The sequence below is a fragment of the Parasteatoda tepidariorum genome, chromosome 9, assembly GCF_043381705.1.
Source record: "Parasteatoda tepidariorum isolate YZ-2023 chromosome 9, CAS_Ptep_4.0, whole genome shotgun sequence".
NCBI classification, from domain to species: domain Eukaryota; kingdom Metazoa; phylum Arthropoda; class Arachnida; order Araneae; family Theridiidae; genus Parasteatoda; species Parasteatoda tepidariorum.
Window position 1 is genome coordinate 21,964,814 of NC_092212.1, and position 27,852 is coordinate 21,992,665.

General features: G+C 29.2%; 1 protein-coding gene across 1 annotated transcript; it reads left to right on the top strand.

Moving 5' to 3' along the window:
- The first annotated feature begins 2,087 nt into the window (after nt 1-2,087).
- Nucleotides 2,088-26,286, top strand: LOC107440960 (flavin-containing monooxygenase 5-like). The gene is made up of 4 exons (XM_071185765.1): nt 2,088-2,234; nt 25,343-25,459; nt 25,560-25,709; nt 25,756-26,286. The coding sequence occupies exons 1-4, from the start codon at nt 2,088-2,090 to the stop codon at nt 26,137-26,139; spliced, it is 798 nt and encodes a 265-aa protein (XP_071041866.1). The 3' UTR covers nt 26,140-26,286.
- Nucleotides 26,287-27,852: the final 1,566 nt, after the last annotated feature.

Here is a 27,852-nt window from a genome sequence, read left to right on the forward strand (position 1 = left end):
AAAGAAAATACTGGTTCAAAGACTGTTACTTTTTTGGATAGTTTTTGGGGGCAGTGAATTATACGTGACTATTACGATTCATTGATAGTTATAATAAATATACAGGACTATTTCTTACCAGAAAAAACGAAAGTATTGCTAATCAGTTTATAATTAAGGATAGTAAAAAGTTCATAATGTTAGCTATCACTTAAATTTTTAAAACATTATGGCTGCAAATGAAGTTACGTATTAGCACATATATTATCATGGATCATATATTATATATTAATCATATCTCATGTATAATATAACTGCTAATTATTCATAGTAGTCACGTGTATTTTACTTTTTCCATAAGCAAATTTGAAAAGAAATGGTTTTAATACTAGCTTCCTCTCTTTTCCAAATATATTCCCCAAAATTGTATCTGTCACTGATTTTTTTTAAAAGAAAAGAAAGATTCAATAGTGCTTAATAAATGAAGTTTTATTATGAGACAGTAATAAGCCACCAAAGGAAAATTTAAAAGAAAAAATGATTTTCATATCTGACCAAATGTTGAATTTCTATCTTAGCAATTACAGATTAGACACTGTCTGCAAAAGTTCAAAAATTGCGTCAAATGTCCTATGAGGTGATGGTAAATTTCATAGGCTTTTTCGGTTTTTTTAAATTTATTATTATTATTATAAAAACTTTTGAATACTGTTTAGCACGTTGAATGCCATGGGGGACCGGCGAAGCCAAGATTATTAGAAACACATTCGAGCAAATTTTTAATATTTTTTTATTATTAGCGTTACTAAAATGGTTTGAAGAAATTTACGCAATATAGAACACACAAAAATAGTTCTTGTTATATACACAGAGATGCTAACTTGCTCCAGACAGCGAATAAATATTTTCAAGTGGTAGTTTATTAATTGTGATTCTAGGTTTAATAAATTAAATTAAGTAGATTTTTGTATACACCATTATTTCTAAGCAATTCGTAGGCTTATAAAATTCACCACTTTTTCTATATAAGTCATGGCAAACCATTTCAAAATGTAGCAAATTGTGTCTAATATTCGTAAATTTAGTTTGTAGTTATTTCTCGTTTGGCCAGACGGGCAAGCCATGTAAAATTAGCGTGGCATTCAACGTGTTAATAAAGGAAGTTTAATTATGATATAATAATAACAAGCCACCAAAGGAAAAATTTAAAAAGAAAAGAAAAACGATTTTAATGCATGACTAAATGTTAAATTTCTATTTTAGCTGTTACAGAATGACCATTGTCTAGAAAAAATTTAAAAGTGATGTCAAATGATGTCATCGTAAATTTTATAGTCTTCAATTTCACGTCTATTTTAGGATTCAGTTGATCAATTGTGGCATAGATATTTAATTTTCAAATATTTTTGATCGATAGTAAATAGTTAAAGCCTAATACACTGCTTAAAAAATAGGGTAACACAAGGATTTAATAAAGTTATGCAAATACTTCTTCTGATAATTAAGTCAAACCAAAGCATTCATAGTCTCAAGACGCCAAATTGCTCCGGACAGCGGATAAATAACATTCCACTACTTCTAAATAATTCAAAGTTTCAGTTATATGTCTTGAACTTTTCTATGCTTTCAATTATTTGTTACTTTTTACCATGGCAAAGTGCCATTCTTTTTTCCCTACCTTTACATGTTGCATTATTTGTTGTATTTTATGTAATCTGTCTATTGTTTTTGCTTATGTTCTCATTACAGGATGAATGGGAAAAGGGCCATTATTTTCCTCAGGAGCCCAGCTAGACCAAACAGACCAGACCAGATAAGCCGTGCTGAGACTTAAAAAGTCAGCAAAATTAAACGAAAATCTAAAAATTTCAGTTTTAAGTTGTCTACTGCTTTTCAGAATGTTCTGTCTCGTCCGGTGCAATTGGCATCTCTGGTCTTAAGTATAGCAGAAAACAGGAGAAGAAATTTTTTTGTGCAAATAAAATTTCATGACTTCAAAAACCAAAAAAAAGTATTTAAGTGCAGAAATTTTGATTTCACAGAGGTTTCTGTCATTAGTTATCTGAGGAATAAAATTCAACCTTTTGTTTTAAGGAAAATTTACATAAATGTCTCGACAAAGTGATATATCAGAATTCATTGCTAAGCGTATTATCGGGAGACTGGAATACGGGCAAATGCAAAGAAGTATAGCGGACGCTGTTGAAGTGGCAGGATGTGTCATTGCTAAACTGGAATCAATTTTGAGAAACAGGGCATGTTCGACGTCGTCCAGGACAATGTCATCCACTTCCTACCACAGCAATTAATGACCGGTATCACCAGTTAACAGCACGTCAAGACAGAACAGCTAACATCACGATCATTCAAAGACAGTTGGTAGCAGGGTTCTCAAGCCAAACAATTCGAAACAGGCTTCAGGAAGGTGGCTTGAATGCATGCATGCCAATGATGTGTATTCCCCTGGCAGTCAAACACCGTGCTGCCCGAAGAAAGTGAATTGTAGAACATCGATATTAGATGCAAAGTAATTGGAGTCAAGTGCTGTTAACAAATGAGTCCAGATTCAGATTAGAGTGTGACAGCAGACGTGTTTTGATACTGTGAAAAAGGTGCACTAGAAATAATTCTACATTCGTTCAGGAAGGATTACATTACAGATGAGGTTATTTGATCGTATGAGCTGGAATCAGCTTAGGTGGACATTCTGACCTGCATTTCATTCGGAAAGACAATTTGAGAGCTCGAAGGTATGCAGACGAGATCCTGAGTCCCCATGTCGCATCTCACGCTGAAGCCATCGGTGATTTCTTTCTATTAATACAGAATAATGCCAGACCTCATACAGCTTGTCTTGAGCAGAACTTTCTTAAAGCTGAAACAATACAGCGTATAGAGTGCCAGCATGCTCTCTTGATCTTAATCCGATCACTCAGACGACGCGTTGGTGTAAGACCAATGCCTCTTGTTGCTTTCCAAGGCTTGGAGATCCCACTTCGTCAAAGTTGGAACATAATTCCCCCAAATTATCATCGATAACCTCATCGGAAGCCTAAGCGGAAATCTTAGAAGTTGGGAGGGACCACGCACCATACACCATAATAAACATCCTGTATCACTTCTGTACAATCATTCTTTTCTTTCTTTTATCATTTACTTGTTATTAAATTGTTGCCTTGAAACATCAGTTCAGGTTCTTTATACCATTCCAAATAATTAAACTTCCCATGCAATTGTTTTATCATGCATTGCGTTTTGTTAAACCTGTATTCTCCATTTTATGCTCAAGCATGGCTATTGCACAAATGTTTCATAACTTTTTTGCTTGCTCTCCTAATTTTTGAGTTATAAGGAGTAAATAGTTATTAGTTAATAAGTAATTAGTTATAATTATTATTAGTAATTACTTTTTCAACATGTTAATATTTTTCTGTAAACTGGCAACTTTTAGGATCCTTAGAAAAGACATTAAAACATGGTAGTAAAGTTCTAAAGTAAAAAGAACTTTTACCTACTTAATTACAGTGCTGACTACGTATAATCAAAACGTTACGCAAAGAGCCTAAACTGATTACATAGTTACAAGTTTGCAGCATTAAATATGAATAATTTAAAATGTAAGTCATAGTGGTAGTTACGATTGAATAAATAAAAAGATTATATATAAATAAAATTGAATTGAGTTTCTCCCACTTTTTACATTTTCAGTCGCCTGTGTGTATCCCTTCAAACAGATGATGAATATACATGTTTGAATTGCTGGTTTGTCCTCGTAAGTAAAACAAACGTTTTTGAAACTTTTAATATCGAGATTTAAAAACAAAAAAGTTATTACCACTGCGAAATATTTCTCACAACCGCCGTACAAAGTTTGTACTTCCAAAGTGCTAACATTCCATTAAAATTAAAAAAAAAAGTAATGAGAAATTTCTAGCATTTAAAGTATTTTGAAGCACACTCATTTATTTAATATATACAGGCGTTGAACAAAAATAGGGAAGCCCTTTATGTAAACAATCTTCCTTTTCGCAGCAAATGTTTTGGATGATTTTAACACGTTGAGCACCGCGTCAGCCATCGGTGGCTGACACAGGACTTTCATTTTGGCAGCGTCAACCACCGGTGGCTGACACTGAAATTACATTTAGGCCGCATGCGTCTGCCACAGGTGGCTGACACTGAAATTACATTTAGGCTGCGTCTGCCACCGGTGGCTGACACTGAAATTACATTTAGGCTGCGTCTGCCACCGCTTGCTGACACAGACCTTTAACATGGGCCGCGAAAAACAGCTGGCTGACAGCGTATAACATGATATAGAACTATAATATGTACACTCTTTTATGGAATTGCAGAAAATTTATTCAGNTAATTTAAAAAGTAAGTCATAGTGGTAGTTGCGATTGAATAAAAAAAGATTATATATAAATAAAATTGAATTGAGTTTCTCCCACTTTTTACATTTTCAGTCGCCTGTGTGTATCCCTTCAAACAGATCATGAGTGTACATGTTTGAATTACTGGTCTGTTCTGGTAAGTAAAACATATATTTTTGAAACTTTTAATATCGAGATTTATACAGATAAAAGTTATTACCACTGCGAAATATTTTTCTCAAACGCAGTACAAAGTTTGTATTACCAAAGTGTTAACATTCCATTAAAATTTAAAACAAAAAGTGATGAGAAATTTCTAGCATTTACAGTATTTTGAAGCACATTAGTTGATGTAATATATTCAATTGTTGGACAAAAATATGGAAGCCCTTTATGCAAACAATCTTCCTTTACGCAGCAAATGTTTTGGAAGACTTTAAATGGCAAAAGTTTATAGATCATGCTTTTAGAAATGATGTCCATTTTGCCCATGCGAAATTCAGATAGAGCAAAAAGAAAGTTAATTACTTATTTTTAGCTTTAATATTAGCAATTTTGTAGTCATTATATAAGATTGCTATATTTATATAAGAATGATTTTCGAATTATAATGGTATCAAAATAGGAAGATTTTTTTTTTTTTTTTTTTTTTTTTTTTTTTTTTTTTTTTTTTTTTTTTTTTTNTTTTTTTTTTTACTTTGATGATTTTGGTCAATTCAAATTTTTCATGGGTGAAAAGGTCACTATTACTAAATGCTTCAAGCATGAATTTTGAAATGTCGCCAACAGCTTTGCCATGTAAAACCTTGCAAAATAGTTGCTACCAAAAGAGAAAAAGATAGTTTATATAGAGTTAATATGGAAAGTTTTTCCATATTTTTAACAAACCTTTGCATACCGCAAATAACATTTTGTTACCATAACGCTTAAATATATTAACGAATTTAGCCATTACTATATGCTTTTCAACAATGAATTTAATTTTTAAAAGAAGAAAAAATCTTTGCATTTTTTTTTTTGCCTTTAAGGAAGAGGAAGAAATTAGAGTGCCTTCTACTTGATGTTTTTACCACCCAAATTTGGTAATGAAATATCTAATTAATGATTTACTTTACCCACAGAACTAATTAAAAAAAATAAAGATCGTGCGATAGCCAAATTGATTTAAAAAATGAATTAATGAATCAAGTTAATTTACTTCCTCCAGTAATTTGTTTCTCCACCAATCCCAAAATTCAAATGGGGAATTTTTGGGGGCACCATCACTCGACACTACATTCCACCGGGTCATAGGTCCCCTTCCATAGTCACATAACTTCTACTCGATGACGCATTGGGGCACAGGTCGGACACCAGGTGGCGCATTTTCTTACTGTGCAGGTGGTGATGCCAACAAATTTTTCTGGCGCGAAATATTTTTATTATACTGTTTTACCCTCTCAATTGAGAGTTTTATAACGATCTATGGAATTTTTATCGATGTACTTTTTTACTACTTAAAAAAAAATGTTAGAAAAACGTAGGAGTTTGATTTACTGTGACTGCTGTATCAAATATCGATGTATTATATAGATGGTCAAGGGATAATGGTTGAAAATAAAATATTTATATGACGTTCTTGTATATTTTAATAATATTTCATCTAAAAGTTTCATTAGGAAGCTGGGTAGAACGAAATAGAATTATTTATTTGTTTTGGTTTTGTCTTTTTTATATGATTGTCATTTAGACATAACATCAAAAGTTTTTTATTCATTTATTTATTTATAAAAATTATGCAGTTCGTTAAAACGTATAACAAAAAATATTTTTCATAAATAATTCTGCTTATTACCTTATAAAATATTTATGAGTTATGGAAAGTAATCCCTTATCAACCAAGAATTTGGGAGTTTGTAATCTTGAAGTAAATGAAACCTATAATCTAAGTTTTCATTTCTTGAGCATGTTCGTAATGTTGAAATTTTTCGCAAAATATTTTATTTTATATTTTTCAAAAATAAGAAATAAATGAAGATTAATAAATTAATTATTTTATTATTAGAATTCTACTTTCAAAAATAACCCATTTTTATCCAACCGATTCCGGACTACTAATGAGTGATTTTTAAGTGATTTAAAAAGTATCAAATCAAAAAATTTCAATTCAGAAAGTGATACGGTAATAATATTCAGTCAAATTTATTACTTTTCAGTTTTAAATACCGCTTTAGTCGCTGGTGTAAATTTTATTGCAAAATATACATAATATTCAGTGTAGTGTCCTTCAAAAATTTTTAAGTGGTAGTAAAAAGTGAACTAAAGTAAAAAAACATAATGTATTTCTATAAATTCGTGCCCACTACTACGCTTAATTTTTCGAAATAAATATATATCTAGTTAGAAAATCGCATCTTTTTTTTTATATTAAAGTGAAAGCTAATAAACATAAATTTTCAACCTTTTTATAATAATAATATCACCACTTTTTAATTTTTCTAAGGACGGTTCGAGCTCTGAATATTATACTAATAAATTTTGGTGTATACGAATGTATATTTCTCCAAGGTAAATATCAATAATAAATTAATTCAAATAACAATCTTTAACTTACAAAAAAACATTCATGCGAACAGTGGCTCTAATTGAGCGGTCTACCCGTCCTGTTAAATACATTGTAACGTGAATATAGTGGGTTCGAATCTTGAATTTTCAACTTGGCATAAAAATCAGTGTACAAGTTTGCATTTGTGTGTCAAGTTAAAAAAAAAATTTAAATAAATTGGTGAATACAGCGTTCCTGTAAAATCAAGGTGCATTTTTGTCCGGTCATGGGACAAAAGTTCATCATTATTTTACGGACATACTATAGCAACAGGGCTTCCAATTTTTCGCCAAAAATATTCAAGTAGTAAAAAGCAAGTGAACAAAGAATATAACATGTCGCCGTGCCAAACATGCCAAAGAATATAACATGTTTACCGTTTTATAAGTCAGATTTTAAGTGAAGGAATTGTATTGGCGAATTATTCTAGCGAGCAAATCTCATCTGAAAGCAAAAAGCTAAAATTTGAGCAATTGTTTCTTTACTTATAGAGCGTCTTATCTCAGAACCTTTATTTTTATAGTTGGCATTTTATCTGTGAATCCAAAACTCATTGAAAAAGTGAACTGTAAATTGTCCAAATTTTTTGTCCAGTGGCACTGACAATGTAAGTCATATAACATTTAAGCAGAAATTAATAATATCCAATCCTGTTATAGACAGAAAAAAAATTAAAGATGATCCAATCCTACTTTATTCAAACAAAAATTAAGAAAATTCAACCCTGTTTTATTCAGGCAATAAGTTAAGAAAATCCAACCCTACTTTATTCAGGCAAAAAATGAAGAAAATCCAACCCTTCTTTATTCATGCAAAAAAAATAATAAAATTCAACCTTACTTTATTCAGGCAAAAAATTAAGAAGATCCAACCCTACTTTATTCAGGCAAAAAAATTAAGAAAATCCAACCCTACTTTATTCAGGCGAAAAATTAAGAAAATCCAACCCTACTTTAACCAGGCAAAAAATTAAGAAAATCCAACCCTACTTTATTCAGGCAAAAAATTAAGAAAATCCAACCCTACTTTATTGAGGCAAAAAATTAAGAAATTCCAACCCTACTTTATTCAGGCAAGAAATAAAGATAATCCAACCCTACTTTATTCAAACAAGAAATTAAGAAATAGAACCCTACTTTATTCAAACAAAAAATTAAGAAATTCTAACCCTTCTTTATTCAGGCAAAAAAATAATGAAATCCAACCCTACTTTATTTAGACAAAAAATGAAGAATATCCAGCCCTACTTTATTCAAACAGAAAATTAAGAAAAACCAACCCTTCTTTATTCAGGCAAAAAAAAAAAAAAATCCAACCCTACTTTATTTAGACAAAAAATGAAGAATATCCAACCCTACTTTATTCAAACAAAAAATTAAGAAAATCCAACCCTTCTTTATTCAGGCAAAAAATTAAGAAAATTCAATCCCAATTTATTCAGGCAAAAACTTAAGAATATCCAACCCTACTTTATTCAGGCAAAAAATTAAGAAATTCCAACCCTACTTTATTTAAACAAAAAATTAAGAAAATTCAACCCTATTTTATTCAACAAGAAATAAAGATAATCCAACTCCGTTGTCTTTTTATCCACTCAACATTGATACACAACTTTGATACTCGCGCTTGACCTGTCAATCTAACTCATTTTGGTGACATGGAGAAGGTAAGAGATTATATTACGCATTCTTAGAACGTTCTATCGGAGTACATATAAATTTGATTCCATTAATAATGTATGAATCCCTTATGAATAGGGGAGGGGGGAAACTTACCCCTTGCCCATGGCGTATAGTGAGAGTATCAGTTACTTTTGAGTCCTACCTTCATAAGACCTTGACACCGAAGAATTCTCTCTTCTGTTACAATAAATATACAATTACGAGGTAACGTTTCTTACTTTATGTTTACGTGAGATTCATAACTTAACTCTCTAACTAACAAGAAAAATACCCGAATTGTCATCACTCAACAATTAGCCAAGATATTGTGTTTTTATACTTTAATTATAAAATTATTAATTATTGAAGAAATTTGTTGACATTAAATATAAGAGAACAATTAGAAAATATTTATTCATGCTTATACTAGCCAGTTTGTTATTAAAAAAAATTTCGAATTAGTTCATTTAGCCTTCAACTTTGTTGCCTTTTTTGATAGCGTTCGACAAGTTCAGTTGCTGACGTAGGGTCATTTACAGTGCATCCATTAACTGACCTGCGAAGATTTGTACCCTTCAAACTCGAAAAATTAGTTGCTTTAGAACCGTGTTTCTTTTCTAAACTAACGTTAAAAGTAGTTGCCAGGAGGACTCGCTACAAACTACTGTTTTTTTTCCCTTTTTTTTTTTTTTTTTTTTTTTTTTTTTTTTTGTATCGCACTAATCACTACACTACTTTTTTAACACGTTGAGCGCCGCGTCAGCCATCGGTGGCTGACGCTGAAATTACATTTAAACCGCGTCGTCAACCACCGGTGACTGATACTGAAATTACATTTAGGCCGCGTCAACCACCGGAGGCTGACACTGAAATTACATTTAGGCTGCGTCAACCACCGGTGGCTGACACTGAAATTACATTTAGGCTGCGTCTGCCACCACTTGCTGACCCTGATCTTTTACATGGGCCGCGAAAAACAGCTGGCTGACCGCGTATAACATGATATAGAACTATAAAATTTGCACTCTTTTATGGAATTACAGAAAATTTATTCAAAATTTACTTAATTATTGTGATTCTTGGTTTAATAAATTCAATTTAGTAGATTTTTATCTACCACTATTTTTAAACAATTTGTAGGCATAACTTATTTTAGATATTTCATGATAAACCTATTAAAAAACTGGCAAAATCTGTCTATATTTGCAAATTTAGTTTGTAGTTATTTACGGTGTAAAATTAGCGTGGCATTCAGCGTGTTAAAAAAAGAAGCACACTACACTACAAACTACGAGAAAAAATAGCGACTACAGAACTTTCATTACTTGTAGTAGTTTCCACTTCCGACTACTGTTGTAGACAATCCATTTCTCGACCACGGTGCATCATCACTGGGGACGAGAAACGTTAAAAGTAGGTGCCGGGAATCGTTACAAACTATGCCAACGCGACTGTGCAAATTTCGTTCAGTAAGAACATTTGGAATCCATGTGGTTTATCCTTAGGTTTTTCAAATAATCACGAATGGTTGCATTCGAAAAGAATATCTCAATGATCTCATGAGTTGATATTCGCCGTTTTGCATCAATTGATGCCTTTGTTGTATCTTCATAATCTTAGATTGCCGTAGTGGGTCGTACTCGAAATTTTTCAGGATCGAAATTTTACAGTCCAGTTTTGATACAGGTGTACTGCCGATACATCTTCTCCGTACAAAACGGATAATTTTTTTTCTTGCTTAGACAGCATTTTTACCTTTTCGATAGAAATAAAGTCAAGTATGCCGAAAGTTGTGCTTTTCTTTTTCAATATTTGAAAAGGCGAAAACCAAACTCCACAGCGTAGAATCAATCGAACTTTTTAACAAGCAAGCCTTGTTATGTCAGTTGTCCAAATACATACCGATTATTTGGCTTAAGTACGAAGTTGGCTGTAAAAAATATAATTGGGTCCTCTTTTGGAGAAAAAAAAATTATTTTCTGAACTACCTAATCGAAATAGTATAATCAAAAGTATAGACCCCTAATTTAAAAAAAGGGGGGAAATAAAGGTAAAAGAAGGGGAACAGGTATCATATGGGAAATCCTTACACTCATGTTAAAGCTACTCACATATTTTCTGTAAGATATATGTAATGAAATAAGCTCAATTCTTAGACCATTATTCCGTGAGAATTTTTTAACCCAAAAATTGTTTTTATGATCCTTACCTTATTCATAAGTAATACTATTCTTAGACCATTATTCCGTGAGAATTTTTTAACCCAAAAATTGTTTTTATGATCCTTACCTTATTCATAAGTAATACTAAAGTACAGAAAAAGTATATTCATTAAAAGATTTGCGTTTTGATAAATTTTAGAAAAACTCAGTCAAACAGTTAATTAAGCATACATATTTGCTAAAAAAATAGTAATGAAAAAAAGCAAAATATACATGCTAATATTTAAAGCAAAATAAAGCTTACTTCAATAGAAAATAATACGTAAATATAAGAGAACATAATTATTTTGATGATAACTATTAAATAAATTTTGATTCTAAAATAATTTACCACTTTTAATACTTAAATCGTTTTTAAGTTTTTGAATGTGAATTTTTTTTAAAAATCGTTTTCCAACTTGAACTTAGTTTTTAAAATTGTATTCTAATCTTCAGTTTTAAACTTTAATGAATAATATATAAATTGTATGGATACTTTTGAATAGCTAAATGCTGAACTGTAATTTGTAGGGTATGAAAAATTCCGACCTTTCATCGATTTTCTTCATAGAAAATGGAACTATATTTGACTATTTTTTACTTATATTATTTTCGAATTGTACAATGTTTTTAATGATACATTTAAATACAGTATTAGATAATTCTTTAACATCACTCCCATATTCTAGTATAATATTTCTGAAAAGAAAGAAAAAAAATGTGATTACAGGGTTTGATCATTCTTTAGTTTCGCCATTCTGAAATGTTATCATATTTCTCATCGAAAAAAATGAGTAGAATGTTTGAACATTTTTCAATTATTATTGTTTAATTTTACGAAATATCTCATGCAATATATTAATACAGCGTTTGGTTAGTCATTATTGTGAGAGTCTTTTAATTTTACCATATCTCTTCATAGAAAATTTGAATAACATTCTTCTTCTACAGTAGGTGGCAACACCCTTAAAAATATGTAAAATCAATTAATAAAAGACTTAATATCACAGCTAAAGACAGTAATAAAGCTTAGCAGGAAAGTAATTAAGTAATTACCCGCAAAATAATAAGTGTATTTTTATTCAAGCTACAGCAATTATTTTTCATTACAGGTGGAGCTGTCAAACGATTTTTTCCATTCAATTATCAATTAGACGAAACTATGCAAGTTCCAAAATTATCCCTCGTTCTTATTAGCAGATTCATTAATTTAATTTGTTACGACTTGTCAAAAACTTCATTGTAAGCCCCGCATTTAAGTATCTCAACAACAAAAAAATAAAAATGAAAACTTGCCCGTGCCAATTTACACTTTCTGCTAAGTCAATAATATCCCGCAAAAAATACGTAATGATTGTTTTTATCTTCCACAATAATTTATTAATATTAAAAAGCCACAAACAGCGCTGCCTTGTATCCGAAAAATTTCAGAACACCTGTTATCAATTTTTATTCCAGGACGTAATGCCGTAAAAAGGCTAGAACCGCAATTTCAAGAGGGGACTGATATTTACAGAAACCCATTAAAAGTAAATTGCTTCTAAATGATATTAAATGATACATAGTGATAATCAGTTGCTGCCGATCGCTTCTGTATCATATTTCATCCTAGATTTGATGAAAGATAAGATAAAACTCTAAAAGAAATCCCCCATTTTATGACACTTTTATGAACGACTTGAAAACGATTTTTATGAACTTTCCATTATGAGCAGACGACTTTCGTTTTATTTTATATATTTTTCTATTAAGAAAACGACTTTTATTTTATTTTACATTCTATCTATTTAACAGACGATTTCCCCCCTCCTAACAACATGTTAAAAGCAATTTGATGTTAGCCACTTTGAAGGTAGGTATTTTTTAACGAGATTTTACTGTCATGCGTAAGCTGATTGATTTACATTCTTGGTTATTAAATCTCAGTTTCTACTGTGTTAAAAACTGTTACAATATAAGCGTATTAAGTAAACTTGATCTTAACTTTTTTTTTTCAATAACTAGGTTTGTAATTTCAGGAAAACTAAATAATAGGCGATATTTGATTTATCGTCGACATGTTTTTTATGAGACAATCCTTAATTTTTCAGTTTCATTGTTGCAGATGAAAGACCTGTATTATTTTTAAGCAAGGAAAAAATTGCCTTTAGTTTTCATTTTTATAACTTTTTAATGGCAAAACATATCGAGAAAAAAAAACAATTAATAATTTTAAGAAATAACATGTAGATGTTTAAAATTCAAACTGAAATCCTGATACCATACTTAATAGAAAACCAGTACACTGAATTAATAATTCTAGATACTAGTTTTACATATTCAAATGTATGAAAAAAACTTAATAATTTTAAATAATTAAATAATTTTCTCTAACTTGATTATTTTTAATTTTTTTTCTCCATGAATTAATTTAATTATCTATTTTTATTCAAATTTATTAAAAAATTTTTAAATATTTTTATTTATTTATTTAAATTTTTATTTATTATTTCAATCATTTATTATTTTATCTATTTATTTACATCAATTAATTTTATTCATTCTTTTATGTTTGCTTATTTCAAATTTTATTTATTTATTAATGTTTGATTAGGCGTTTATAACCAAACTCGATTCAATTCTTATTCAAAATTATTATTATTATTTTACTGTCCTTCTTTTTTACATTCCCTTAAGTTATCCTGTTCTTTTTTATTTATTTGCATTTACTAATTTAAACTTTTTGTTTTTAAAAATTCATTTTTTTAAGTTATTAAAGAGGCATTTGGAATGAAAACCAACTGAATTCTTATTTTTGAATTTCATTTCGTTAATGCAGTTTTCGACAAAAAAATTTCCTACTTTTTCCTTAACCATAATAATTAGTTAAATTCTTTTACTGCAGAGTAAATGTGCTTTTAGGAAAAGATAGTTAGTACGTATAACTTAATAGCTAAAACTTTAATTCAGTAATTATTTTTTGCTGCCTTAAGATCGAAATCCATTTTCTTTTTTAACGAAATTTTGGCGTTTAAAAAGTTGCATTGGAAACTAAAATAAAACTTCTAATTAAATTGTTTACAAATGAAACTTTTAGGATATAAAAAAGAAAAATTATTGATCAAAATAATTTCGAGAATATTGTTAAGAAAATATACCCTAAAAAAGTATTCGCAAATGTACTACGGTACTTAAACCTCAACTATTTAAAACGCAACATTTTTTATTCATGACACAATTTAACGAAAACAAAAAGATCAAGTTAATGAATTCTATTAATAATTATTATATTGAAATGTTCTATATTATAAAATACTGATACAGCTGACTTAAAATATGTATTACGTGATTCCCTAATCATTAACAAAAAAATTAAATTTAAAAATTGCAAAACACAATTTTGAAGTTTAGTGAACCAAACTGTTAAAAAAGTTAAATTAAAAATAAAATAAATAAAAAAATAAACATTTATTCTTTGCCTGAATAAAGGGGGATTGGATTTTTTAATTTTTTGCCTAAATAAAATAGGATTGGATATTCTTAATATTTGCTTAAATATAAATAATTAATATAGTCACTACCACTGGACAAAAACTAAGAGAATTACAATTGTAAACTGAGTTAAGTAAATAAATTGCATTTTAATTTCCGAGAAATTTGAATTAAACTAGAAAGAAGACAGATTACAGAACAATAAAAAAAAGGGGGAAAAGGAAAAATAATAATAAAAATAAAAATAACAAAAAACAAAAAACCCGGAAAAAAGGACGAAATCGACGAATCGACTTGCATTAAACTCAAAAATTTAGTATTTTAGATTATAGTAATTCATACAATTTATTTATTATTTATTTATTTATTTTATTTTTTTTGTGAAAGAACTACAGCAAATGACAGAAAATTTTTAAAAAAATTTATACTAATGAAAAACTGGATGCAAATTTTTATTTTTCATTTCAATTTTCATTTTATTTCTCATTTTTAAATTTTTCCAATAAAGATCACGTTAAAAACAAATAAATTTTTGCTGATAAGAGACCATGAAATTTTATTTGCAGCAATTTCCAGTTTTCACATGGCCAGTTTCATCCCTAAAACGTTTTGTCAATCCGAATACAAATCAAACATCCCCCTTCTAACATTACAAACTTTCGAACCATTTCCCCCGTCAAATACAGAATGCCAAGTTCACTTTAAAAACGCTTGACATTTAAAGACCACCAGATAACCATCTACCCCGCTTTTTTAACACTATACCCTTTCCACCACATGTTATTCAAATGTTATAATACAAAAACCTTCCACTGAAAAACCTCATCATAACCTTTATAAAAGTTGCAGAATAATAACTGCGAGAAATATGAGGCATGATGGGGCACTTCTCCATGCCAACAATAAGTGGCGGCATACCATAAAAGAAATTCATACACAACAATATCTGCCCACGAAGTGGTATTAGTTGTTGTTGGAGTACCTGTTTCTTTTGCCAGGCGGCAAATCTTTGAGTCGGCATTTGCCTACCGATTGTTGACAAGGGGTAACTTGACACTTTTGGAGAGTTTCTTCTTCAGAAGTTCAAGAAGCTTTTGGCTTCCTACTCTCTCTATGAGAGTATGTCAATACCTTATTTGGTACATATTCCGTGGGAAAGATGTATTTGCTATAAAAAGAACAGTTTTTCGGTGTTTATTTGTTGGCTGCAAATAAAAAAGAACAAGTATGAAAACTGAAATATGAGAAGAAAAATGTAAAATGGCATATTTTATTGAGAATATTTTAAACGATAAGGAGATAGGTTATCAAAAGGATCCGAATGTTAAGTCTACACTGAGAAAAAACTAATTGACATTTACCAAATTTCTGGCTGTATGGGATCGGTAATTTTTACTGAAGCGCTTTTGTAATGATTGTGGTGAAATTAACAATAAAATATAATTTTATTATATGTAATAAAATTTGTTAAATTTAGTGATATTTAGTAATTTTATCATGATGCCTTAAAACATGGCATAAAAATGATTTATTGGGTTTAATTTACTTTTCGGTAATGTATTTTTTACTAAATGTGTGGTGTAAGAACTAAAACGCTGAAAACCTGAATTTCCGGTAAAAATACCGTATAGAAAACTACCGTATATTTTGGTTACACTAACCAGAATTATGTTTGTTTGCTTATCAATAATGTCATTACCATAATAAGTTTGCCATGGTGAGTTATAGAAAAATGCTTACCTTGAAGCCCATAAAATTAAATTAGAATCAGTCTTCAAATAATAATAATAAATAAATAAATAAAAAATAAAAGCATTTCTTCCTTTAAGAAATGATATTTCCAAGCAATACTATGTGCTTGTATATTTCTCAAGTATTAAGTAGATTTATTATCTCCAGAAAAAAAGCGAATCGCGGAATAAAAATCATCGAGGGGAAAAAGAAAAAAAAAAGACGCCAAATTAAAAATTTGTATATTTATTTTGATTTGAGCCACTGAGCCCAAAATATAATGTATTTAAGTAATTAATCGAATGTCGAATGCAATTACACTCTTTTTTTTTTTTTAAAAAAAAAAAACTTTAGATACTAGAATTGATTTTAAATTTTACGGAAAGGACTTTTAATCTTTTATATTATTTTAATTGTATATCTGATTTTACAGTATTGTTACATATTTTATTTACGTTAGTATCTGAGGATTTAATTTTGTGGTAATTAAAAATGTAAACAAAAAAGATAAAATGTTTCTTTAAATAATTTTTTTCTTTCTAAAAAGCACTTGTTGAAACAACATTATTTGCATACGAAGGGGTCATGCTCCGTCCTAAGAGCATATACTTCAAAAATTCATTGAAGGAACACAGGAAAACATTAAAATTTGATCATATAATTACAATATTAGGTCGTAAATTAAAGTCAGATTCAACTTTTATAATACCTTGAGTATTTATGTTATATGCTCTCTTTATCTGCTTATCCCTTCAACTACACTGATGAATAGTTTTTAACATTAGATTTTTTAACCGATCTTAGATATCAAATCTGTAATTGGTTCCTCTCTCTAAGCTACAGTTTTTTCAAATATTATTTTTAACCATTTTTTTTTCGAAATATTCAAATTTAAAATTGTAAGTGTGACAAGGGGTCACACAAGTGTTCTTCAAAATTGTCAGGAAATCATCAGGCTTAAAATTCCACAGGAACCCCTGTTCGGAAATGTCATGATACGCCACTAGAGGCTCTACCATCTTATGAACTGTTTATTCTTGCGCTTTGGAACAGGTCATTATAGGGAAAACCGCCCCTTGCCTCGTACAAAACATTTGCGGGCACGGGTTCTTATGCAATTTAAATCCTGAACTCCCCTAGAAGTTCTTTGCAACCTTTTGTGCAACCCCTGTTATATGTAACGTTTTTAAACTTGTACATATCGACAAAAAATAGACTAAATATGTCATTAAAAAATAAATTAAACTACAGCATTAGGAGCAAAATTGATTTTATATTTGAAATCACCACACCCAAACTAGACAAAATCTAGTATTTACGTAAATGCAGCAAAAGTTTGTTCCCAAGTGTTATTAATGAGCTAAAATACTTATTACAAAATTAGTTTCATTACAATTAAAAAAACAATTTACACAAAACTGTGCACAGTAAGATAATATCTTTTGTAACTCTTTTTCATTGCACATTTGCATAAAGAAAATTACATTATACAAGTAGAACATTCAACTTTCATGGAATGCTTAACATTTTTATTTAATCATACTTAATCACACTTTAATAGTTTGATATTCAATAATTTTAAATAAAAACACTTGTATATAAAACATTTAATAACAACAATATGATATATAATTGCTATAAATAATTTCTGTTTAACTCTCATAAAATCTTTGCATACATACAGAGTTTTGTATATTTTGTAAGTATTTAAATCACTCGAATTATGCGTTCTAACTCAAATAGAAACGTCGAATTGTATAAATCAATGATCTGTCAATATTAATTAATATTAAACATAAAATATTTATTATTAAAGATTATAGATAACAAATAGCACAAAATTACCATAATCAATTATTCATCAATTATGTAATTATTTAAAACTTAATCCAGGAGTACCATAATCAGTGCGTACAGGATCACCTGCGAGTCGCTTTCTTTCATAAATCAATAATTTAATGGCAACTCCAATAAATCAATGACAGGATAAATTCAAATTTATGCTCATACTGATATAAATTCATAACAAAAAAATATTTAAGTCAAAAAGAGCTTTGAAGTGAAGGTTTTTTTTCCATCAATATTTAAAATCTGTAGTAAATAATAATTATTTTCTCTGAATATAACTCTAAAGATATCTCACGTATAACATAAATGTATAATTCATACGCAACAATATATATTATGGTTACCAATTTTAATCCATTTTAAAGAAAATTACTTTTTAATGGTAGAAACGGCTAAAACTTTCAATTAAATAATTTTAATTTTTATGATTTTGACCCAAAAGTCATAAAATCATTCAAACGTTCATATTAAAGTTATGATATTTAAATAGTGATATTTTTAAATTCTTGGAAAGTTTTAAAAAATTATGTTCTTAAGTTTCATTTAAGGCAGTAATTATATTTCTAGTTAATGCTATTTTTAAATTCTAGAAAATTTTTTATAATAATGTTCGTAAAGTTACTAATTTTGCTGCGTTTGTTTGCTATGAGTGGAAAGAATTTTCTTTCAAAAACAAAGAAGCTATTCTATAGCCCACTTTCTACCTCTATGCAATTTCGTCATGAACGAAAAAATTTTTATTAATTATTCTCTTTTGTAGGAATTAGATAAATAAATTTTAAAAAAATATAAATAATTGGAAACTCGCTAATAAGTTCTACAATTAAACTGATATTAGCTAATAAGTGTAAGATGATGCCTTTTCCATGAATAAATTTTTTTTTTCCTTGAAAATTCAGATTTAATTTAGTCTTCAAAAATAGTGCAGTAAATACCATTTAAAATATGTGGTTCCATTAATTTTGTAAAAGGCAACTATTTTTTAATTAAACACTTATTTTATTACATTATTTTTGCAAATTTAATTATCCAATATATATACCAACGGCGCTAAAATGGTGTTCCGCGGAACTCTAGAGAATTTAAATTTTTATTCTTTACATTTTATTTTATTTCATAACTGATGTTAAAGAGCAGATCCAACTCGAAGTTTACGACCATAACTATTCAACTTCATAGCCTTGTAATTTTGAACCCAAACCAGAAGACAAGGGAACTCTTGTAGCTATGAAGAAAAAAAAGCCCCAAAACGCATAACATCAGACACAAAGAATATTTCTCAACATCTATTTGAAAATTGATAAATAAAAAAATCCCCTTTATAAAATTTTATTTTTACTCCCAAAAATCGTCAACATAATCCCTCCCTGCTTCAGCATTAAAATACGCGTATAAACAATCGATAAAAAAAATTATATCATCACTAACTAAAAAATCACAAACAATCTGACAATTACTATAATATAAAATAGTTCACAATATGCATAACAGCAGATACAATTTAATATTCCTTAACATAAATTAGAAAAATTTAATAAAAAAATAAAATATTCCAGTATCATATTTTACTTTTACTCCCAAAAATCTTCTACATAATCTCTTTCTGCTTCAGCTTTAAAATATGCGGTATCAACAATCGTTAAAAGGAATTACAGCATCAACAGAAAATTACAGAAAAGGAATTACAGGTATCAACAGTTTTAAAAGGAATCAAATTTCGTCAAATCATTACTATAATGGAAGAAAAGTAACAATCGCTATAATAAAAAAATAGCAAAAATCGCTATAATAAAAAAAATTAGCTCCGATACGCATAACATCAAAAGCAGAGAAAATTTCTCAACATCAATTTGAAAATAAATTTTAAAAAATTCCCTTTATAAAATTTTATTTTTACTCCCAAAAATCGTCAACGTAATCCCTCCCTGCTTCAGCATTAAAATACGCGTATCGACAAACGTTAAAAAAAATTATATCATCACTAAAATAAAAAATCACGAACAATCTGACAATTACTATAATATAAAATAGTCCACAATATGCATAACAGCAGTTACAATATAATATTCCTTAACATCAATTAGAAAAATTTCATTAAAAAAAAATCCCAGAATATTATTTCACTTTTACTCCCAAAAATCTCCTACATAATCTCTTTCAGCTTTAAAATATGCTGTATCAACAATCGTTAAAAGGAATTACAGCATCACAGGATGTTTTTACAGACTGTAAATGGCTTAGTGATACTAGACAGACATGCTGTCTTGTGAGGGTGAATTAGTATGGTTGGAATGACATATGAGACCTCAACATGTCATTGTTTGTTGACAGATTTTGGGCATGTGGACTGGGTGTCCTTCTGTCAACCAATTATCCAGATGTCTGGGGTCGTATTTTATCAAAACAAATAATTCTTCTCTGCTCTTATCTAAATTCGTTGAGCTTTAATTGGATTTTTGAAATTTCAGAAATGAAAGGTGTTTTCTGTCATGTTTTGTTACAAAAAAAAAAAAAAAAAANTCTAACGCGTGAAATATTACATATGGTGCCAGAAAAAATAGAACGTACTAATAGTAAATTTTATAAGGTTTTTCATAAATATTGAATGCTTCGTAGTTTTTAAATAGTGTTTAAAATCTTTTGACATAAAAAATACTTAATAACGCGTACAAACGTGTGAAATGTTAGACATGATTACAAAACTGATAGAATTAATAAATGGAAAGTATATTTAGTAAGAAAAATATAATCAAAGAGTATCCACATTCTATTGCTGAAACATATAAAAAGATGACTCTTTTTTTAAACATGGAGGTCTTTGTGTTCCGTCAGGTTTAAAGTGCACCAGCCACCATTAACTTCTCGGGGAGTCTTCGGCCAGCAGGGATCAAACTCGCAACCTCTTGGCATTGGGCCTAACAATCTACCAACCTAGCTATCACGGCCCCTAATACATCTATTCTGACAACAATAAATAGGAGACGTGGTGGCTCAGGGGATAGAGTGATCACTTTCCAATGAGGTGAGCCGGGTTTGAATCCCAGTGATGGCTAGTCGATACGAATTCCGCATTCGGCTCGTATCGACCACACTGCTGACGTAAAATATCCTCAATGATAGACGGATCATGGGTGAGTCCCCTTGCTGTCAGGCTATCCGTGGGAGGTTTTCGTGGTTTTCCTATCCATGTAACACACATATGCGAGTTAGTTCCTTCAAAAAGCCCTTCACGAAGGACATTTTATCCATGAGTTCCCTTGTCTTCTGGATAGGGTTAAAAAAATTACAAGGCTACGGAGTTGAACATTAGTAGTCATAAACCCTAAAAATTGGGTCTGCTGTTCAATGACGGTTATAAATTAAAAACAATAAGTTGAAATGGCAATCGATGTACTAGTATAAAAAAAAATTAAGAAAAACTTAGCAGTTGGTGTTTTAGGTTAATGCATTTCAAATGATTTATTGCCATTAGACACCTTATAATAGTATGTTTCAAGGAAAAAAAATTTTTTTGTCAATAAATCTTGAAGCAAACGATAATAATAAGCAAACGATAATTTCCATGCTATTTAAATGCCTTATTGTAACAAACAATATAAATAAGTTAATAAACACTAGTGGCAATTTCGCTTATAGCTCTTTAAGTTTTTATTATTATCTGTGTAACATGGAAACATCTTTGAAAAAATATTCTTATTAAATATAATTTTTTTACTTTTATTTATTAATTTTATTCATTCAAATAGTCGGAAAAATTATTTGGTTTAGCTAATAGCTGTTTGAAGCTATTCGCATTTTCTGCTGAATTAGTTATGTTAGATGTAAAGCAAAACGTTTAAACGTTAACGTAAATCATAAAATCTGAAATTATACTAAGTTACTAATGCTATTACAATTGTTAAATACATTTTTGCATTATGCATAAAAAAAATGTGTATCTTATTAAAATATTAGTTTCAAAAGGTAAAATATTATTGTATCTGCGTTTTCAAATATTCTGCATAAAATTTAACTTCTGTTATAATTTATTAAGTAGTTTTTAATTAGTAGCTATAATTTACTAGTAGTTTTAATAGCTAATTACTTTTTTGTAGTTTTTATTTTAAATATGTTTATGGCATTCTTTGAAAAACAAATGTTCTTAAATGTATTTATGGAAATAGTCTTACTAAATTATTCTGCTAATAATAATTGTTCTGACTAAAATTGTGTTAATAAATGTTGTCACTATACTATAAATTAGGATTTTTTACTACTATTATACTATAAATTAGCACTGGATAATGATGAATAAAACATAGATTTTTCAAAAACTGAATTAATAATAAAAAATTTGTTAGAGAAATTAAGAATGCAATGTAGAATGCAACCTTCATTTAATTATACAATAAAACCTTTATTAAATAATACTATAAAGATATATTTAAGCGTTATAAGTATGAACTCTTGGCTGCATTCATATATAGTATTAACTTATTATTTTCCATCTAATAAGACTTGCATAAATATTTTACAGCATTATAAAGATTTATAAATTAGGCTTAATAAACCGAAATAGAAAGCAAATTTATACCATATTGTGGTTCAACTGCATTATTTGATATTTTTGTATTCTATAACCATGATCAAAATACAGATTTTTCAAACTGAAATCATACGTAAAAGTTAATATATTAATTGGATATTAGTATCTAGCCTACATTTTATTATACTATTAAAATATATTTAACGCTATAATTATTAAATTCTAGTCACTATTCAAATCTTGTTGACTGCTTTTTTTTATGTTAGCTTAATATTTCCCATCTAATAAAACTTGCATAAATATTTTATATGGCATTATAATGATTTAATAATTATGCTTAATAAACCGAAGATAAAAATCTAAATGTATTTGTAAAAGATACTTTTGCTAAATAATTACAAATATATATGCATAATTCATTATTCCATTCGATAATATATCGCTTTAAAATAAAAATATGCACTTTTTTTTCAGTAATTACTAGGTTTATAAACTTTGTAGCCAAATAAAGCTGATATTATATCCACTCATAAAATTTGCACCTTTAAAACATTATCAAATAAAAACAAAATTCAATAATTCCATCAATAAAAGTCATCTGCGAGATAATTACTCCCTTGCAATAAAAATGCATATTTTTTTGAGACAAGTATGATAATATTGTATCACCTGTCTTTCAAAAGCCTTGAGAAAGAAGTAGAAAATTCACCGCGTTAAGACGTTTCGTATTATCTGCAAATTTCGAATGTGTTTTTAAAAAAAATGGACGTAGTCTACGAAGTATCTTTCAGTAATGAATGTTGCTCAAAACATGCGTTAAAGAAAATCAACATAAATGCATGTTTAAAAAATACAAACATATATCGAAATAAGCGTTTAAGAAAATGGTTATGTTTCTGTGAATGACCGAAGAGAATGTCGACTTTCACCTATGAATGTCGACAATCACATAGTTGCTTGAGTGAATGTCCGAAATACTGTTATATCGAGTTTGATATTTATTTATTCGTTGATATTATTACTCGATAGTTTAATATCTGCTGAGAATAGATTAGGTGACATATCAGTGTTCGGATAACCGGTTAATTACATACTGGTTAGTGGCACTTGACATTAAAGAAATATTGATTTTAGGCATACCGGGCAAATGTATACCGAACCATGGCAATGAACCTTAAAAAAACATCAGTGTAGGGTATTCCGGGCAGTGGCACTTAACTAGACCCAGTATATATTTTGGACATTTACCAAAGCAACTATGTGTTTGTCAACATTTCACGGGTTTAAAGTCAACAACCACCAATTTCTGAAATTCGCAGTAACAGATATAAAGGAATGGATTGAGAAAATGGATATAACGTTGATATGATAACGTTTAATGAACTGCTGCTACGACATTTTATTTATTTTTTAAAAAAAAAATACTAGCTTGTAAAAAATAATTATTATTTTTCAATATTAAAAAAAAATAGTAAGTGATTTTTCATATCAGTTACGAGCGCCATAACGTAATTATGCACTCACTAAAAATATATACCGTCATTCGAGGCTACTTTGTGCAGTGGGGGCTACTTTGTGCAAATTCAAATTTTGCATTTTTCAAGTGCTGCTATTGAGTATTATGTTTATTTCACGTTAAAAATGTGTGGAATTTGAAGATAGAAGTCTCTTCTATTACTACAAACATTTTTTCGAATTTTAAAACTATCTCAGAGTGTGTTTTGTTTATAAAATGTCAACAACTTTCCGAGGACGTCGGATGTCGAAAAGTGTGAGTGGAAACTTTAGCTGTGAAATGCAAAGACGTTGATAAAACAATTGTCGTAAGTGCAAAATTTTTTATTTATATATTAATAAACAATTATATCATGTTAGCGTTAAAAAAATTTGAAAATTAATAACAAATAAACGGAAAATGAAAAAAAATGCACTTTGGGGCTACTTTGTGCAAAGTTTCATTCGTTTTTTTTTTCGACAGAAAAATGGTCAGACGTTATAAAAAAATACCTGGAACGAGAAACTACCGTGATTACACTTTAGAAAAGCTGCAACAATGTTTGCAAGCAGTTGCTGGTGGTATGTCGATTGCAGAAGCTTCTCGGAAGTACAAAATCCACAGAAATACTATCTCTAATAAAATTCACAAGAAACACGTGAAACTTCCTGGTAAACTATTATTTTTCTTCTACAAAGATTTTTCTAATGAATTAATCAAACGATTTAACACATAAAAATATATTTTATAGGACATCAGGTGATTTTGACAGAAACTGAAGAGCAAGTTCTGTCATGTTCATTCAAGGATGTTATGTTCAAATTTAACAATATTATAAATGTTAATGAATATGTAATAATTATTATTTTTAAAATTTCATCCATTTCAATGTTTAAAAATGTATATGGTTTCCTTTTGTTTAAACTCAAATGTTTTGAAATAAACATTCTTTTTAAGAAAAAATTCTTAAAAAAAAATGGTTTTTTAACGCTGAAAATTATTTTCAAACTAATATCTTTACATATCTTGATGTTTTTGTCTTTAAAAATGTCAACAATTAACTTTTTTAACAATTTTATATCAATATTTTACTAAAAACATGATTATTAAACTGAATTCCTATCGCTGCACAAAGTAGCCCCATTTGGGGGCTACTTTGTGCAAGGTATGTTTTGACTTATTATTCGTAAATATTACATACAAATAATGCCAATATTGATCAAATTCACTCGTCTGAGTCCAGTTATGAATATAATATCGATAAATCTTACTAAAGTTTGAATTAACATAGTTTTTTTACATGTCAAAGTTCAAAAACTGCGAAATCCTGCACAAAGTAGCCCCGAATGACGGTACCACTCTCACAACCTAAAATTTTATTACGAATCAGGAAAAATTAAAAAAAAATTTCCAAAAAGTAAATCTCAAAAGAATAAAATTCATTCTCCAATATATATTATTTTCCTTTAAGGTTTATCTAAGTACACGAACTGGAGCACATGTTTTGAGTCGAGTTGGTCCTTATGGCTTACCAATGGATTATGCTTTGGCTCGACGCTATCTCACCATTTCAATTGACTTGCTTCCGGCAAATTTATTAAGTTGGCTTGTTGAAACTGTCCTTATTGACCCGAAGTTTAATTCAAATTTGTATGCAGTTAAGTCAAAGTTTCACGTACTTTCTAAAGATCCAGTCTTCAATATCAAAATTCACCGAGAATGGGGTCATCTTCGAAGGCGAATCGTCCGTCACCGAAACCGACGTAGTCATAATGGCTACTGGCTACACGTGGAAATTCCCTTTTCTCGAAGACGACGTCCGTGCAGATATGGAAAACCAGCTAAATTTGTACAAATGCATGTGGATGGTCTCCTGATTTAAAGCACTTCGTAGGGTTCTTCTTACCGTTTGGTGCATCTTTTCTAATGGGAGAATTGCAATGTCGGTGGGTGGCTCAGGTGTTCGCCGGGAATGTAAAACTACCTCCGAGAGAAACATTGATGGATGACATCAGGAAAAGGCTTGAAATCAACGAGAAAAGATATGCACCTTGCAGTAAACAAGGTGTTCGAGTCGACTACACGCAGTTTCAAGATAAGATTGCTGAACAAATAGGCGCTAAGCCTAATTTTTACAGAATGTTATTTACAGATCCGCAGCTCTGGTTCAAATTAATATTTGGTCCTAGTGTTCCCTACCATTACAGACTACAAGGACCACATCCGTGGGAAGATGCGAGAGAAGCTATTATGAAATGTGGCCATTGAAAAGAAAGGAAGTAGAAAGAGTGGAATCGCCATATGTTCGATATGCAAAGAAATTTCTATATTTCTTGCTTCCCTTTTCGTAAAAGGAGTTTTTCTCTATGTCATGCATTGATTGAGAATTTCAATAAAATTGAATTTATCTTGAGTTATTTTATTTTTTTGGGTTTATCTATTGTTATGCTCAATCATGAGTGTGTATTACATTTGCTGAATTGTTATTTGTTTTGTATTGTATCGATGTATGCACATATCAAATTTCATTGAAATCGTTCCAATATTTCTAGAGAAAATCGACCAAGTCTGTCCTTTTAATTTCTTGCCCCAGTGTATTTTATGCATAGTTCGCGATATTGGAGCATTCTTTATTGCATAAAAATATCTAGAAGCAATCCCAATTTGTTATCTTTCTTATTCAACAAATATTATAGATCACATGGTGTGATCCTTACAGAACGAAATAGTTTCATATTCTCGTTAACATTTTTAATAAAATAGTTATTTGATAATCTATTAAATATAGATTAGAGAGAGCTTCATATTTTATGTTATACGTTAATACAGTTTTTTCAAATATTAATTCCTTAATTAAATTTAATTAATTAATTTTATTTTCATATGGGACAAAAAATTGTAATTATTTAATTAAAAGTAACTAAAATAAAATTTGTTGACTTAAGCAAGAATTGACTTGTTTTTAATAAAAATATACAAGTTAAAGAATCCATGTGTTGGCTATTAATTGATTAAATTTAATGCCAAGGCTCTTTTTCTTAGCCTTACGCACTCAAATGTGTTGGCGGAAAAGAAAGCAAAAGAAATAATAACGAATTTTAATGAATTCAATATACAACCATATAACGGTTTTCGAATTCTATGCTAATGTGTTAGGCAGATGTAGAGGAAATCTTTAAAAATAGATTTTTTTCTACACTCAATTTAAGGTTGTGGAATAAAAAAAGATTCCAGATTATATTAACGATTTTTATTTATTGAAAAAGGTTAAATAAGAAAATAATTTGGTTATTAAATGTCAGGAAATATGTTATGCATATTTCAGCATGGCAATTAAAATATGAGTAAATACTTTCAATATATAATGTATTAAAAAAGCACAAATGAACTAATTGACTTTAATTATTTATAATTTATTTCAAAGTTTACATGGGCAAATTTTACTTTGCATTCATGATTAAGTAAATTATGAGTATACAGATTGAGAGTAATGTAGAATAGACATAGGTATGATTTATTTTATTTTATTTTTAAAAGTTTTCAACTCAGTGAGTGGAATACAATAATAATACAATAATAGAACTAAGATTATTAAAAAAAAACTTATTTTGTTGTGATAAAAATTGCATTCCATTTATTGATAATAAGCAAGTTGCAAATAAAAGTTATTTTATTAAATTGTCATTGGTTATCATAAGAAGTTATCTATATATTACTCTGCATACGCCTACACATAAGAGTCGACGATCTGGTGACCTGGACGTGACACTTATGACTCCAGATTAGAAAAAATCCTCTAATTGGTCTCCCAATTGGTGACGCGGACGTGTTTAAATCACCTCCAGGTCACCAATTAGGGGATTTAAATATCGACTATGTTAACCTTCATCTATCTAAAGGTACCTCACGATTGAATCAAGTTAAAACGTCTTATATACTAGTAAATTGGTATTTAATATAGTGGTAGTATAGTGGCTACGC

Excerpts from the sequence above, each read along its gene's own strand:
- LOC107440960 (XM_071185765.1), top strand. The coding sequence starts at position 2,088 with ATGTCTCGACAAAGTGATATATCAGAATTCATTGCTAAGCGTATTATC. Across the intron at positions 2,235-25,342 it reads AATCAATTTTGAGAAACAGG|GTTTATCTAAGTACACGAAC; the intron begins GCATGTTCGACG and ends TTTTCCTTTAAG. Across the intron at positions 25,710-25,755 it reads TCCGTGCAGATATGGAAAAC|CACTTCGTAGGGTTCTTCTT; the intron begins CAGCTAAATTTG and ends CCTGATTTAAAG.